The following is a 17131-nucleotide window of genomic DNA, read 5'->3' as shown; positions in this document are numbered from 1 at the left end:
TCGATATATTTGCATTCGATAACATTTACACTTTGCACACTATGGTCACACCGATAGTTGGCTATTTTGTTGCGGATTTATGGTTGGCGGTGCGGTGCAGTAAAATCGGCATTTAATTATAAAAATATTGTGTTCTTTGAAATGTTTAACTATTGAACAACGGCTACTTGCATAATTGTGTAAATGTGTTAAATTAGAGCGGATCTCTAATCACTGTGCAATCTGTATTTTGGATAGAACTGAAACGAATTTTTTACCGCTGCCGCTGCTGCTGCTACTGCCGCCGCCGCCGCCGTTCAATTGAATCGACATTTCTGTTATCTTTGTGAATTAATGCAATACCTACATTGTCCTCGCTCTCCTCCCACCAGGCAATCATTTAAAGTTGAATCGTAAATAAAAACATCGGTAGCACATTATTCTATCAACAACTAAGATTAAGATTTTGCGCTGAGCGCAATCCCAACACAAACACACACACACACACTAACACATATATTTGGAATTGATATACAAAGGCAAAGGGACTGAGAAGTTTGAAATGTAAGTATTGTTAACTGCAAATATAAATATATGTACATATGTTAGTTTAATTGCATATGTTGCACCATCTCACCATCGAATACACCCACCATCACCCACGTCTCTCCTCCCCCCGCCCCTGATTTACCTCACCTCTCACGCTCATTCATAATTTATTTATAGCGAGCCGCTTTCCATGTGCGAGATTTGGACACCCGCGCACACACACACACTCACACACATACACATAAAGTAAGATTCATACACACACACACACACACACGTACATTATGCTATTTTAGTGTAACATATTTTTCATTTTTAACACCAAATCAAATGGCATTTTAATTTCCTTTTTCCCTGCCATAATTATTGTCTAATTACGCAAACTTTTGCCCAAATTTTGCGTGGGTAACGATTCGTTTAATGGAGGAGGATCTACCACATAGAGTTGAACTGTATTGTGATTTGTCGTAAGAGAGGGGGACGTGGTGGGCGGTGTATTCTCTTGCTTATCGGTAATGACCCATATATCAACATGTGTTTTATTTTCGTTTACATTTTTTTTTTGTTTTGCTATCGAAATTTATGATTATCGACGATCGATATTGATATCTATCGACTGAAACATGAATGTACATACATATATAAAAATAACTATAATCTATTATCCTTTTTTTTTAAAACAAAGTTTATTCCAAAGTAATAACGTCCAGGCCAATTTGGGTGCCCCTCACCACGTGCTTTCTTCTTACATATATGTTGCATGTTTGAAAGTGTAAAAATATCGATCGATTACCCGAATTAAATAATATGACGTCATATTATATCATTATCAATGAAAGAAAACCTAGAACCTACCATCCATAATTTGTTCCATTTCTCTCTCTTTATCATCATCTTGTCTCTATCATTGCATTTCATCGCGTTTTGGCATACAATTTGTGAATTTGTCACACCTGATGCAAATGCATTGTAATCAATTATTCATTGATTCCGGTTCGGTTACCAGAGCCGTCGCTCCGTCCCCACTCATAAGGAAGATAGTCGTCTGATAAGTCTACCTTCAAAGCGCAACCAACCTAACCTACCTACCCAAATCGTTAATCGTCATCCTACAATATGATTTAATTTAGATGCCCCAATGAATTATTTATTGTAATTGCAAGCCCTTCAACATTAGCAGCATATTAAATTCGAAAACCTGACGTAATATACGTAGTAGTAGTCAACCAACTTGGGTGAACGTTAGTGGAGGGGGGGAGGGAAGGTCAATCCGGGCAAACCGTCCAAATGACAGTTAGTTAGTTTAGTTGGCCATGTCCAGCACATATCATCATGGTTAGACAACGTGATTCAAGCAGCCCCCGTGAATTAGATAGTTTAGATCTATGTAAATCTTTGTGCTCGCTCGTAAATCCCAGAATTTTATATTCATGGGGCGGTTAGTAGTTAGTTGCTTTTTGCTTTGTCACATTAGACGACCCTCAAAATGTTCCCGTTCTCGTATCTCCCGAGTAATATCTAGAAAAGCTAACTGAAATTTCATGTGGAGCTTTTAATTTTCCTCGTTTATTTCTTGTCTGTGTGGTTTTTGTTTTGTGTGTCAGTTAAATGATAAGAGTTTTGGCTTTTACGTGTTGCCAAATCAGCATTAAATTATGTGTGTGTGTGCACGCCTCTGGGGGTATCGGCATGAAATTTCAGTTGGTTAGAACGACAAGCCCAAAAGAAACTACAGATAATTCTCAAGAATTTCAAGTTTCGGCAGTTAATTGACTCCGTCTCAAACCCCAAAAAAAGGGATCGTGGCGGTTCTCGTTGTGAAATTTCAGTGAAGATAAATTCATGTTGTCGGCTTGGCTTTATGTACATACATAAATTATGCCAACTATATAGAATTTCAGTTTGGAGATAATGATGGATGGATGGTTTGAGTCAGCAAAACATTTGTGCTATGCTTGCTGGCTCCTTATTGGAGGTTCGGGCATGAAATTTCAGTTGGCATTAACAAAAAGTGCTAATTGAAACAAATTTCATACATGGCTTTACGTGTATGTTAATCCGGGCGATGAGTCAGCTGACATGTGGCTGGGGCAAAAGTACAGACATACTCGTCAGAAATTCAGATATAAAACTGAGGTTCTCATTGTGAAATTTCAGTTGATATGTTTGCCCCTTCAGCGTAACATAAGTGAGTAAAAGTGAAGTGCGATAAAGTTGTTTTGTGCTTGAAATTTCAGTTTTATAGTGTGGGGATAATGATGGTGAAATATGGTTGGATGGATGAAGCATAGTGAGTCACATTTAGTTATGACATAGAGTTATGTTTTATGTTAGAGACTATTTTAATAAGAACTTAGTAGGTATATATAATCTAATTATGCGGCAAACAATTAACACTACTATTTTTAGTAGCTGCTGCAGCAATCCAGATTCCTTTTGATAACACATTATCTTGAATTGAGATTAAACATTGATTTCGATAAGCACACAATAATAATCTAACGTTCACTTTTTGTCTTCCTCTTTTTTATTTTTTTGTGGGTTAGTTGGAAATTATCTATCTAATTTTGGTATGAAAATTCTCTATGAGAATCATAAAGACAAACGCCAAATCATTGATTATGAAATTTCAACATTATGATTTGAAAGATAAACAGATATCTCTAGTCTGGTTGGGTAATAGATGGTTTATGGTAGCCAAATGGTTAAGCAAGTCTACAAGAACTGCCAATAGCATAAATATTTGTTTCCATAATTTTTGGAAAAGTTTATTAAAAACAATTACATAAGCAGATTTTTAACGAATTGAGATCCTTTTTCGCCTTAGTTGAGATTTAGTGAGATGCTTGACTCTTTCCTTGCCACTTGCAGGGTGTAGAGGGTGAGGGTGATCTCTTGAATGTTAGGAATGTTAGGGTATTATCTGCTTCTGATGTTCTTTAAGTCTGTAAAGTATTATGGCCATATAGTGTAAACATACTATGGCTTAACCCGCCCCATTTCGTTTTGGGTTGGCAAAGTCTTACGCCTCCAAACCTGGTCGTTGTCGACCCACACACACACACACACACACACAAACACACACTCGCAGAAATCGAAAACTTGGACTATAAAACACTCTGAAAGCAACGCGCGCAGCTCAGTGGCAAGTTGATGGTGGTAAAGCTCGTTTGCGTGATTTGTGGTAGGCTTCTTCCTCCTCCTCCCCCTCATCTTTCCCGGTGGGTGAACTGTGTGAGATATATAATTAAAGATGTTAAATTGGCAATCAATCAATAAATACCACAAAGAAAGCGAATTTAATTTATAAAAATAAAAAATATTGTACTCGACTCTAAAACGAATGCAAATGCTACTGCTATATATAGTATATATATATATAGCATAGTATCAAAAAAGTGAGATCAAAAGTCGTTAAAGCCAACACTGAAAAACATTGTGTGTCGGTTTTTTTTATTATTTTTCTCTCAGTGATTTCATGAAAATCATGCGAACTGAATTTAAATGAGGCTTGATTACAAAGAGTTTAAATAAAAAGCGAAAAGCGGACAAAAATCATCGATGGAACGACAATGTCTGTCGGTTGGTCGGTCGGTCGGTCAGTTGGCGGCGTCGGCGGTACTTCAGCACTTGACCAATTGACTGAGTTAGCTCAGTATGTTTGAGGCTTGATTGGAAAACGAAAAAAACGTTAATCAAGCAAATCATTTTGCCGAATTTTCAAATATTTGATGATTGATTTTTATTGTCAGATAATTAAAGTGAATGCCAGTCAGGCAAATTTTAAAATAAGTGAGCTGCAAGTGAGAAGGACAAGGACACGGACGCGCACACGTGGTCCGTACTAGGAAGAGGGAGGGCAGGGGGAGGGGGAGGTGTGGTGTTTAGTCAACAAGTGCCGCAGAAAAAGGAATTTAAAGCGTCAGCTACAACCTTTAACCTTCCAGCTAGTTAAACGCGTGTCAAACGCATTGTCAATGCCAAAAGTGCACAAAACTGACGCTGCCGCCCACTTCCTGTGACCTTGACGCGCCTTGTTTTATGCAACAGCAAATGACGCCTTTAGCTTTCGCTTTTATTAAGTCGATAACTCCCACGCCAAACCGGCCCGAATCGTCCCCTCTCCAATCCCCCTGTCCCCATATCCGTTACCAACTTGCTTCCTACTGCTCGCGAGTCATAAATTTCTGATGATTTTTTTTTTTGTTTTGTTTTTGTTGGTCGGTTAAAGTTTTATCAATATATTGGATTTCGTTGCAGGAATTTTAGTGTACAAATTGTCCAAGTACCTGCCCCAATGCGCAATTACAACAAGTTGTAGTCGACGTGTGTGTGTGTGCGTGTGTGTGCCACTCATTGTGTTGTGTTTTCTTTGTGTAGTAGTATTGATAGTATTTCCCCAGAGACCAAATTCGTATATAAAGTTTTACTTGTATTTTGGCGCGCGCCAATTGCGGTTCACTTATCAAAGATATCGCTTGACTCGATTTATTATTTATGACGTTACCAACTCATCGTCCTCCTCATCCTTCTCCTTCTTCTACTCGCATTCCTCCCGTTGGAGACCACTAGTCTACCTCCTCTCTCTCCTTCTGCTTCTCAACAGGCACTTCACCGCATTTTCTATCTGACAATTGATAAGATCAACCTGTGCTAAGTTTGCGCCAATTTCTGTGTTTGCCTATTATTATTGTTTTATACATGTAATTCTCTTATTGTTGTTTTCGCGCCATACCTGATATTAAATTTAAAAACAGAAGGAAATTTAAATTCTTAGTGTTTGTGTCATTTCAAATTGTTTATGAGCCGCCACAGGGCGATAACCAAAAAAGGAACGGGGCGGACGGTGGGGGAAACTGAAAGTTACAAGTAAAGTGTGTAAAAAGAAAATAGAAATTCCGTATTTGAATGTGATAAGTAATGCCAAGGTTTCTTAATCAAGTTGAATCTAACAAACAACAACAAATTGGTCCATTCTGTAATAATGGCCGAGAAGAAGAACTTTTAAGGGCAAGAACTTAAAAATGCATTAAGCGTTTGTTTTAGTGGCAAAATTAATTAGTTTATGACATTTTGGTGTATTGAAAAAGGTTTGGAAAACAATTTACATCTTTTTCTTCATTTCTTTCCACTTGAAATGAAAGTATTAAGTTTTGAACATAACAATTTAAAAAAACAATGGTACATTTAAATTTTTGAAAAGTTTGTAAAAGATTTTCAAGAAACTAGAGACAACCAAAAGAATCTCATATTCTCCATTACTTGGTTATGATAGTTTCCAATACCTGGATAAGATCAGATTATATATTGACAAGAATTTAATGAAAATTTTAATTAAATTACGTGCTAATGATAGAATCTATAGAATGCCATTTTGAATGATAGCTTATTGTGATTTGATTTATTGTGATTCAGTCGAAGAGCTCTTGAAGCCATTACCCTAAATGGTCAACCTATTGGAGCACCTGAAGCAGCTTACCTGTGTGTATGTGTGTGTGTGTGGCTGTGTGTGTGTTTGTTTGTGTGTGATCGACCATATTTGGAGGTGTCGATCAATGACGACTGGCCGCCAAATGAACTTGAACTTCCGCTTTGGTTCGTTTTGGTTATGCAATTGGTTAATTGTTGTCTCTCGCGATCTCGTTTCACTTAGATGCGTAATGAGTGTGGGTGGCCCTGCCCCTGTCCCTGCCCCCCCTCCTATAGTTCTTTACTCCGTCTTCACTTGGTTGGATGAAAGGGGCCACGCATCAGTGAATCAAAAATTGACTAATTCCATTTTTGTATTTTTCTTTTTACAACAAATCATTGCAGATTCCAATTAAGATCGTGAATTGACATATATACACACATATATATCTACACACATACATATATATATTTGTATTGATATATATATAATGATCAAGGTAGATTACATTATTCTGTGAAAACGTAATCGTAACCTGGATACGGATACCAATTATTTTAGTTCTAAGTGAAACAAAGTGACCGGCAGAAAGAGAGGAAAAAAAGGAGTTAGAGAGAGAAAGAGTGAGAGTGAGAGCGAGAAATGGCGCGTCACATAGTGGCTGTTTGTGTGGTTTGCCTATTGTGCGCCCATCGGCTACATTGCCAGGATCATTTCGAGGATCTCTTTAATAATGGCATGATCGTACATACAAGCGAATCGCTTAAAGATCGCATCCCAAGCATCAGGAGCAGCCGCAGCAGCAGCAGTTCAAGTCCCTCCAGTGAAACCACCGACGAAAGAAGGCAGCAATTAGCTGGCGAAGATACCCAAAACTACAGCACAAGCCCGCCATCCAAAAGAAGCAAACGACATGCTGGCGGTCACGGCGATAATGCTGATCATAATTTGCCAGAGATAACGAAACACTTCCTGCATCAATTAATGTCGGAGAATGTCATGAATGCCAGCAGCTTCCACAATCTCTTGCAGCAGCTCAATCTTCAGTCATTGGCCAGTGGGAGTAGTAGCAATAATGGCACCGTAAGTACACCAAACTCCACTTGCAATTGATGGAATGAATAATTAGTTGTTTTTGTGATTCTAGTGCGTGGCCGTCAGTCGGCTGGTCCATCATGTTCAGCCACATGATCTCACACATCACCACGATCATGATAATGATGATGATGATGGTTATGATAATGATGCAATGATGATGATAGGGGAACACAAGGTGTCCAGCAATTGTACCTTAGCGGATAATGCCACCAATCCATCCACCAATCTGCCCTGCATTCACAGCTCTTCAGCTTCAAGCATGGAGGAGCATAATCCAAACTTTACGCTCAGTCGGATAGATATGCTTAATTTATGCCCAATCCTGCTCTATGAAATGACAACACCCGATGGCGGTTGCATCGATACGAGTGTTCTGGATCAGATAAATGCCAACGAGATTGCCCGTGAGAAGGGTGAAATGTTTTATGGTAAGTTGTAGCCGGAAATCCATTGGAAATTTAACTTAAATGAAATGTATATTTCTAGTTTGGATCTACTCCTTCATTTCGGTATTCGCCTGTGGCTTTCTTGGTCTTGTGGGCGTTGCAATTATTCCATTTATGGGTTCTCGCTATTACAAGCACATTATCCAATATCTTGTCTCTTTGGCTGTGGGCACAATGACAGGAGATGCTCTACTTCATTTGTTGCCGCATGTAAGTCTTAGATCATAAGTAACTTGTGTCAAATTTTAATCGAATCTGAATTTTTGTATTTAGTCGCTGGCCAATCAGGATGAGCGCGGCATGATCATGAAGGGTTTGGGCTGTTTGAGTGGCATTATCTTCTTTTATGTCACCGAACATGCCCTGACCATGATTTCGGAGTGGCGCAAAAGCGTGGAAAAGAAGGAGACAAAGAAACCATCGCGAGCCAAGGTGATGCGTGATCCCGATTCCTCGGTGAACAACTCAGTGGCTGGGGATAAGATGTGCAAACAGAAATACAGTTCATATCCTTATTGTTATGACGAGATCACCATGAACAACAAGCAGAACGAATGGATGCATTTGCCTGGTGATCTGCCTGTGTCTCCGGCAGCTGGCGCTGGTGGAGATGCTAGCTCAGCTGAGGCCCGCAATGGAGGAGTCGGTGATCATGATGGCTCCAATGAGATGGCTGCTGCAGCCGAATCCCTGCTCTCCACCTTGCACACCAATTATGCGGATATCAATCATCATAATCACAATCACAACAATCATCAGCAGCATCAGTCAGATGGTCAGCCTGGAGCCATAATGGATAGTAATACCATAGTCACCGATCTCGATGGGAATGCCGTTTATGCGGCCAGTAGTGGGAAGGATAAGGATAGTAAGACCGATCATGTCACGGTTATTTTGCGCGAGCACGAATCCTCGCATCATGGCCATAGCCATCGACATGGGCATGTCCACTCGCCGCCGGAAACGCTAAGCGCCGTGGCCTGGATGATCATCATGGGCGATGGACTGCACAATTTCACCGATGGCATGGCTATTGGAGCCGCCTTTGCCGAGAATATTGCTGGTGGCTTCTCCACCTCTCTGGCTGTCTTCTGTCACGAGTTGCCCCACGAGCTGGGTGACTTTGCCATCCTAATAAAGGCTGGCATGTCCGTGAGATCGGCTGTCTACTACAATCTGTTAACTAGCGTTCTAAGTTTCATTGGCATGGTTTTTGGCATTGTATTTGGCCAGTCGGAGGAGGTGGCCAAATGGATGTTTGCCGTGGCAGCGGGCCTCTTTATTTATATTGCACTGGTCGATATGGTGAGTGAAACATAAAGACAAATATCTCAATTAAATATAAATAAATTTGAATGCTTCTTCCAGATGCCGGAAATATCTGCTGCACACAAATCGCTAGCCCAATTCCTGCTGCAAATACTCGGTATGCTGAGCGGTGTGGGAATTATGCTTCTGATAGCCATCTATGAAGGTGATCTGATGACCGCATTCGCAACAGGGCCATCCAGTGCATCAGTGCATCATCAGCATGTTCATCAAAAAGCCTTTGGATAAAAGAAAACAAAAAACAAAAACTAAAGAAAGTTTAATAAACAAAGAAAGTAATTTTAAGTAACTGCAGCGAATCTTTTAGCGTATTATGTGCATTGCATTTTGTTTCGCCAAAGCTATGGTTCGATCTTTCTTTTTAATATTATTATTATTACATTTTTCTAAGCATGTAATAGTTTGTTACCTCATCCACGGACAAGGACATCAATACGGAAACAGACACACACTGACACAGACATAGACAGCAGGTGGTTGGCAATTACAAAAACGCATTTGTTAAATGTTTTTGAAACACACCTAGAGAAAATATTCCGCAAAACAATTTCAAAATAGTATAATCTTCTGCCCAAAGGACAAAGAGGATATACACATTAAGATTGCCCGATAAGATATAAACAGCAAAACCAACAACTGATACAAGTCCGTCCGTATTTACAGCATAAACTTACTAGATAGAGAGAGAGAGGGAGCAGTTTAAATATAAACTGCTTATTAAAAACTCTATAAAAGATTTGTGTTTGATTCACATTTTTTCTTCTCTCGGTCGGTAATCCGACTTATCGTACGAAATATTTTCTTTGCTTTTGTTCCTAAACTCAACGATAATTTGCGATCGAATTGATTTACACACACACACACCCACACCCACACATAATAAGTGTAAGAAACCTTAAATGTTTATAAATTAGAAAGTGATTTTGAAGTTTAAAGTGAAGAAGAAGAAAGAAAAACAATAATGGAAACATGATCATGCTCGATATTGATAGCATGAGAAACACTATATCTTAAGTCTTGTCTTATACACTGAAAAAAAAAAACACATAAAACTAAAAAAAACAAAAAAAGAGAAAACGAAAAAGTAAAACTATTTAACAACAATTTCGATATACACATTGTATAATGTATATTAATGGTAGTTTATAGTTAATATATAAATATATATATATATATATATATATTATAAATAATACATAAACCTAGTATGTATATTATTTTTTTTTCTTTTTGTATTTTGTAGTCTAGGGTGCGCACTTGTTTAATTTACGCCAATTTAGCATTCTAAAAAAACAAAACACCTGCTGCAACGGCAGAACAGAACAAACCAAATCCAACCAATGTCCAATTACGATATATAATTTTTCATTTGGCTGTACTTAACAATTTGCAAGCGTATTTTCATTTTAAATGCAATCCAATTTGAGTTATTTAACATTTAAATTCGTTTATTAGGCATTCTCATTATTATACATATAGATGTATGCATATATAGATGATATAGACGATATATACCTCCCTTTAATTTTGGCACTTACATTTAATTATGATTTGTTTTTGTGAATGAATAAAAATGTCACGATTTGTATTTTCGAGCAGAGCAGAATTAATATGAGTTTAATTGTGTTTTATTTCAGTCTTTGTTTTTTTTTTAATTTATGCTTAATTATCCTTCTTTTTTTTGTTTATTGCGCACACAACTAAAACACGAAAGTGATTGTGATTAAAAAAGAGAAAGAAATTTAATTATAATATTGACAAAAGCGAACAAACGCATGAAAAAATAAGAATTGAGTAACTAACATTTGTAAAATGGTGCAACTTAAGGAACATTTGCTCTTAGACAGACACACACACACACACTACAGATACAAATACAAATACATATATATATATAGCAGCTATCTTCTACTAAGCTGCAGTAACTAAAAATATTTTTTAATACAATCAACCCACACACACAAACACACACAGACACAAATGCATTCACATCTATACAAACATATGCCAAATGAGGCAGTAAAACCAAATAATTTTAGCTGTAAGCTCTGTAAGTAAAACTAAACAACACACACTACGAATATTTGCTAATTGAAGATTTGACGAATTGATGTATAACTGGATAACTTTGGTGATATCAAGCAAAAGGCAATTGAAAAAAAAAAAAAAAAGAAAAACGACTAAACAAAAAACAAAATAATTTTACAATAACAAGAATAATAATATTAATAGTTGTATGTGTATGTGTGCACCAGATCGCACGCAATCGTCGCGTATTTTGCTAAATTTTTGTTTATTTTTTAAATTATCGAAATAAACGTTTTTCCACCTAATGAACTTGAATAAAAAAAAAAAACAAAAAACGAAAATTGCATGTCTCTTGGCTGGTGCATTTGAAATCTAATTCATTTAAATTCTAAAAGCGTACATATACATACATAATGCAGGACCTACATAAATCAATCTAACAATCGATCAAGGACTTAAATGTGACCAAAAGTCATAAAAATCTCCCTATAATTGATCAAGCTATGAATACTTCTTTAAGCAAAAACTTTGTGTAGCATACTTATTCGAGTGAAACATAATTATTATGTGATATCCTTGGGTATATATAGATCGAATAACTGGAGGACCAAAATTACACATCGTATCAAAATCGTTTAAAGTTTTAAAAAAACTGACTGTTTTTTTATGTTTCCTATTGAATAGTTATCATACATCGTGTCTGACATTTGAAAAACAATTCCTTCAATAACTAAATAGGCCTTGTATATTCAGTAGTCCGAGAAATCATTGGTTCCAATTCAGTTTTGGTGAAAAGGTCTCCAGAAAAAGTTCTGAAATTAAACTAAAACTTTAACTTGTTCAACATGAGCGACGATAACAGGAAGATGAAGGATCCCAACGATGTTGAAGAGGAGATGAACGAACTAAATGATGCTGCAGCTTCAGACGAAGGCATGACAAATCAAATACCACGTTTCGCCGTTAAGAAGTGGGTTGTCCATGGTCTGTGGTCATGGGATGTGGCTGTCGACAATTGTGCCATTTGCCGGAATCATATTATGGATATGTGCATCGAATGCCAGGCTAGTCCCGATGACAAGAAGGAGGATTGCACTCCGGCCTGTGGTCAGTGTAGTCACGCCTTTCACTACCATTGCATTGCCAGATGGTTAAAGAGTCGCAAAGTCTGCCCATTGGACAACAAGGAGTGGATCTATCAAAACACTGGACATTAACATGAGTGAGACGGATAGAAGGAAGTTACGAATTGTATTGCCTGAAGATAAATTTACGCATACAAAAATTAAGTTGTAGTTATTATTTTTGTACGATTCAACGGGGTTGCTTCAGCATGGCGTGTAAAAAAAAATAGTTCTTGAATGCCATTTAAAACAGGATATATTCAATCTAATCCTCTTTTTCTGTTACTTTCTACGAATACGAAGAAGTTATGCGTAGTTCTTTGAAACTTTGTACAGTTGTAAAATCTATTTTAGTTTAATTCGGTCAAAGTAACATAATTCCATTATTGATATTTATATATATTATTCATGATCGTCCACCTCCGTGTTATCGGGACCGATTAGTTGCTGTGCCGTGGGTCGAACACCGGTAATTTGCTCAATTTGATTGTAGAGCGAGTCACGTTCATCGATAAGGCTGGCATATTTCAGCTGCAATTCCTTCTCACGATCCATTTGACGACGCACATCCTCTTGAAGGGATTCCAAACGCTTTGGCACGGCGATAGCTTCCTGCTCGCCAAGAAATCGGAATGTCGACAGTGAAATTGTATTCTGTTCAATTTGGGCGTAGGTATCCTGCAGCTGTTTGATCAGGACTTGGGCACGGGCCTGATAGCCACCAGTAATAATCTTCAGTTTCTTTTCAATCTTGCCGCAGTGTTTGGCCTGCTTGGCCATGTGACGACGATTTTGTTCCAGGCGTTTCTCGGCTGATTCCAGGCGATCTTTCTTGCTTGCCAGATTCGCTCTGGTATACCGATGCTGTGAGGGCAGATAGAGCACTTGACCCAAACACTCTTGCCACACTTGGGCATAGACATCCAGCGGCAATTCGCCGTGAGACATACGCTCCTTGACCACATCCATTTCATCAGCTAGCATTTGTTTCGCCTGCGCCAGATCCTGTGGAGAAATCTCTTCATAAGGATTCGCTTTGAAGTAGCTCTGAAGTTGTTCCAATTTATGTTGGGATTGTCCGGGCACCGGATCTTTTACGGAGTCATATACTGTAAATTAGTTAAAATGTATTAACGAAATAGTATATTTAACTATTATTCTTGTTTTCTTGTTAGTATTTTTTTCCATACTTACACTGCATTGTGATCATTTCGTGTTTGATCAGCTCCTCCGCCTGCTGTTGCTCCGTTAGGTTCTGCTTCTCCGACTGTGGTCGTAGAATTTTTGTGTTTACCTCTGTGGGACGGGGCAGACTGCGCTGGATGACCTGTGAACGTTTCTCTAGCTCTCGTTTACGCTTTTCCTCCTGCTCGGCCAATATGCGGGCATCAACATCCGCCTGATCCTCAATTGCTGGCTCTTGGCTCGTCTCCATAGGTTCGCTATCATCCTGTTCGGGCACCACGATTTCGTAATCATTGCGAGGCGTAGGCAATGTGGACAAGCCGTCACGTAATGTCGATTTCAGCTGCTTCTGATAGTTCTTATACAGAGCTGGTGTCTCTGTAACACCCATGCTTTCCTCTGGATTGATGCTGAGTTTATCTCGGACATGGGCGGGCGTAGCAGCTGCTCCTGTTTTGCCCGCAACGGGCACCAATGCCCCCGATGCTGGTGTAAGAAACCCTCCCGGAGTGGCACCGCCGCCCTCTCGTTGTGTGCGAAAGGGTGTGGCTATAACCGTATTTGGTGTGGCTATGGCTGCCGCCTTGGGCAGCACTCCCGAGAAATCGGATTCATGAAGTGGTGTATTTAGACCACCCTTCAGTGGTGTCTCTGTATGTGTCAGGGCCATCATATTCTGAGCTTCTTGCATAATGCGGTCTGTATAGGGGGCAGGCGTCCTGGGAGTCGCCCCAACTGCTTGGGGTGTAATGGAATAATCAGCCAGCAAGGCATCAGTAGTCTCTATTCCACTTTCCCCGGCAATCTCCTTGGCCATTTCACTTGCTCGGCCCATTTTCACCACTTGCTGTAACTCCAGATCGGAGATCTGTGGTGTTGGCAACACTAATTTGGAACGCTTACGTTCTGGTTCCATATTCTGCAGCATAGCTGTGGGAACTTCGTTTTCCTTACGCTGTTTTAGCTTCTGTTTGTCTTTCTTGCGTTCCCGTTCCTCCTTTTCTGAGCGGAGCTCACCATCAAGATCCTGTTGACGCATCTTATTAAAATCTGGATCTTTTTTCTGCAAATGCTCCTCGGATGTGTCATAAAAACCGTGCGCAGGTCTCTTTTCAAAGGGGATCTCTGCATTATAGTCGATACCCTTGATCCGTTTGCGATTTCCGCTACCAATACCAGCGGCTCGCAATTCCCTCCGCTTCTGAAGTGTGGCCAGACGGCGAGCCTCTTCCAGTTGCTTTTCGCGAGCTTTACGCTTTGCCTTTTTACCCTGTGTATTGGCCAAACGAGCTCGAGCTTCCGAGAGCATTTCAAGTTCATCTTCATCCATGTCCTTGGGATCGGGACGAGCTGGTTTGGTTTCCGGATTCGGATCAATTTCACCGGGTTTCAATTTACGTGGATCATCCATGCCATCCTCGCCATCTTCTTTGCGTTGGGCCTGGTCACTGAAACGAGTATGTGAAATTAATTCCAGCAAATCAGCGTGCCTCAAACGAAATACTTACAGCAAATACTCATAACGTTCTAGACACTGTGCTGCCGTGCGTCCAATGATCGGTGCTATTGTCCGCCATTGCGTCGGCATTAGCTTGGCCAAGTGCAACAACTTCTCATCCTCCTCTCGTGACCACTCGGTTTTCTTGATGCTGGGATCCAACCACTCATACCATCGGGCTTTACATTGCTTGGCCGACTTGCGATGCAGCAGAGAGGCAATACGACTCCACTGGTTTTTGCCATATTTCATGACAGCCGCCTTCAGAATCTCATCCTATCATGCACCATGAGGATATGCAAATATGAAAACGTTTAGAACCGAAAACAAAAACATAATTACTGTGTCCTATACTTACTTCCGTATTGCGCCAAACGCCGCCTTTAATCATAATACGCGGCATTTTGCTAGGCTTTTGGTAATTCCACCGTCAAAACAACAAATATAATTAATAAAACTGCAAAAATCTCCGGTAAGTTTTCGCTTCTGCGGCGGCCGCTTAGTGATGGGAATATACTCTCGATAAATACTTATTCAAAAATATATTCGATAATCTGGTCACAATAGATGCTGTTAACTGTCATTGCCGCTTCAGTAAAACGATTGTTCAACACTAACAGTAAACAGCTGTTTGATTGAAGCACAAAAATAATTATTTTAATGCTAATTTTACATATTACAAATAAATTGAAATTGACGAAACATGGCTGCTGCCTCACCATCCCCGGAGACGCCGGACTTAAAGAAAGCCGAAATTGAAACATCTCAGATCATGAAACTGAACGATGACTGCTTGGCTTGCATCTTTGAGCGCTTGCAGGACCTTCATACAGAAATGGCTGTTTCCCGTGTATGCCGAAGATTTCAAAGTATTTGCTTGACCCAATGGCGTTATTCGCATTCATACAACTGCCTAGACCTGGACGAATGGCGTGAAATTCTACCCAACTCTGAGGATTTAATATACTTCCTACAATTAATGCGTCCTTATATTAAGGAATTGTTTGTGAACAGTTGCCTACGAACTTTGCTTAAGGATCTGTCTGACATGAAAATTTACGTGCTACCGATGGTTACATGCTTCTACTATGAACCCGAAGATGTGGACTGCTATCCCTCGGATAAAAGCCTACTGCGAATGGCACAAATGTTGCCAAATCTACGCCGATTACGTCTTACAACTCCCATTCAAGGACGTTATCTGTCAAATTTTCGTCAACTGCAAGAATTACATTTGTACGATGACCAGCATAAAGACTATGAACTACAACAGAAATACCTTGATGACCTATGCAAGTATGTCCATAGTCCAAAATTTGATCCACTATATTCCACTAATTCTTATTTGCTTATTATAGCCAATTGGTTGATCTGCGCGTGCTGGATATACGGATGTACGATTCAATTAGTAAACTCCGTCTTGACAATTGTGTTCAATGTCTAAAGAATCTCACTACACTTAAATTAAATTTGGCCACATTAAAATCCGTGTTATACGAGGTACTGGAACTACCATCACTTCGTCAATTGGTTGTTCTTTTGGACACAGAGTGGCCCAATCAACCACAAGTCAGTGTGGATAATTATGATGAGAATGACTGCTTAGCTTATGAATTTTATGAAATAATGGAGAGAAAAGCGAAAAACATCATTGGCTTTGCCGTGGATGGTTATTACATGCCCCTGGAGCCCGGTTGGAATGCCAAATTGCCAATTTGGACGCATAAAAAACTTCAGCGTTTGGCCATCTGCAGTTGGACGCATTCGGTTGATCATTTGGAGCGCTACACAAGAATGACAGATCTTCGCTTGCTTTGCTTGCGCAATTGTTCCAATTTAAACGATGACTTTCTAATCAAATTCATTGAGTCGTGTCCACGACTGCAATTCTTGGATGTATCGTATTGCCGAGAATTGACACCCAAATTTCTAGAGCGCTCGCTGCAATTACTGAAATTGCGAGAGCCACGCAAAGATCGCCCAGATTTAAGACTTACACCACCATTGCTTATCTATTGTGAGCTATGTGGCTTTGAGGATTTTGTAAAAAGCAAGGTAAGTTTAATCGTAAATCATGATATCTTATAAATGAGTAATATTTTGTTTCCGTTTAGAATCTTTACAACTCAGCCGACTACAGGGACTACATTGTGTTTGCAGATTACTTTCCTTTCTCTGAGCGTGGTCTCAGTTTTGTTGATCGCGGCTATCAGTTTGACTTTGATTAAATTTGAATTCGTTCGAGTTGTACATATAAAGACAGATGTAAATAGCAGGGACTAATAATCATTATTAGAAAATTTTGTAACTGATAAAATAACAAACATTAACAGGATAATGGCGTACGCAAACAATTTATATATAAAATATGTACAATTCTCGCCGATCTACGAAAAAAGAAAAAACAACAATAAATATTTTTTTTCCCCCTTAATATATGCCACAATGGCATAATATTTTTAATCTTAAAATAAGAAGTCTATAA

At 39.2% G+C, this 17131-nt stretch overlaps 4 protein-coding genes across 4 annotated transcripts; 3 read left to right on the top strand and 1 right to left on the bottom strand.

Annotated features, from left to right (window-relative positions):
* Positions 1 to 51: 51 nt before the first annotated feature.
* Positions 52 to 9858, top strand: LOC6645941 (zinc transporter foi). The gene is made up of 6 exons (XM_002068524.4): positions 52 to 543; positions 6343 to 7021; positions 7086 to 7464; positions 7523 to 7692; positions 7756 to 8787; positions 8851 to 9858. Exons 2-6 carry the CDS (start codon positions 6581 to 6583, stop codon positions 9037 to 9039), a joined length of 2211 nt encoding a protein of 736 aa, XP_002068560.1. The 5' UTR covers positions 52 to 543; positions 6343 to 6580; the 3' UTR covers positions 9040 to 9858.
* Positions 9859 to 11574: 1716 nt separating this feature from the next.
* Positions 11575 to 12128, top strand: LOC6645940 (RING-box protein 1). Its single transcript, XM_002068523.3, has one exon. The coding sequence runs from the start codon at positions 11685 to 11687 to the stop codon at positions 12054 to 12056; it is 372 nt and encodes a 123-aa protein (XP_002068559.1). The 5' UTR covers positions 11575 to 11684; the 3' UTR covers positions 12057 to 12128.
* Positions 12129 to 12279: 151 nt separating this feature from the next.
* On the bottom strand, positions 12280 to 15160 carry LOC6645903 (cell division cycle 5-like protein). The gene is made up of 4 exons (XM_002068522.4): positions 15005 to 15160; positions 14657 to 14922; positions 13158 to 14596; positions 12280 to 13072 (listed from the first exon to the last, which is right to left on the bottom strand). The coding sequence occupies exons 1-4, from the start codon at positions 15047 to 15049 to the stop codon at positions 12366 to 12368; spliced, it is 2457 nt and encodes an 818-aa protein (XP_002068558.1). The 5' UTR covers positions 15050 to 15160; the 3' UTR covers positions 12280 to 12365.
* Positions 15161 to 15245: 85 nt separating this feature from the next.
* Positions 15246 to 17080, top strand: LOC6645902. The gene is made up of 3 exons (XM_002068521.4): positions 15246 to 15942; positions 16005 to 16701; positions 16761 to 17080. The coding sequence occupies exons 1-3, from the start codon at positions 15350 to 15352 to the stop codon at positions 16872 to 16874; spliced, it is 1404 nt and encodes a 467-aa protein (XP_002068557.1). The 5' UTR covers positions 15246 to 15349; the 3' UTR covers positions 16875 to 17080.
* The last annotated feature ends 51 nt before the right edge of the window (positions 17081 to 17131 follow it).

This window comes from Drosophila willistoni, assembly GCF_018902025.1.
Source record: "Drosophila willistoni isolate 14030-0811.24 chromosome XR unlocalized genomic scaffold, UCI_dwil_1.1 Seg8, whole genome shotgun sequence".
In the NCBI taxonomy this organism is placed as follows: Eukaryota; Metazoa; Arthropoda; class Insecta; order Diptera; family Drosophilidae; genus Drosophila; species Drosophila willistoni.
Note: the sequence above shows the minus strand (reverse complement) of the source record. Positions and strands in the feature narration are given on the sequence as shown.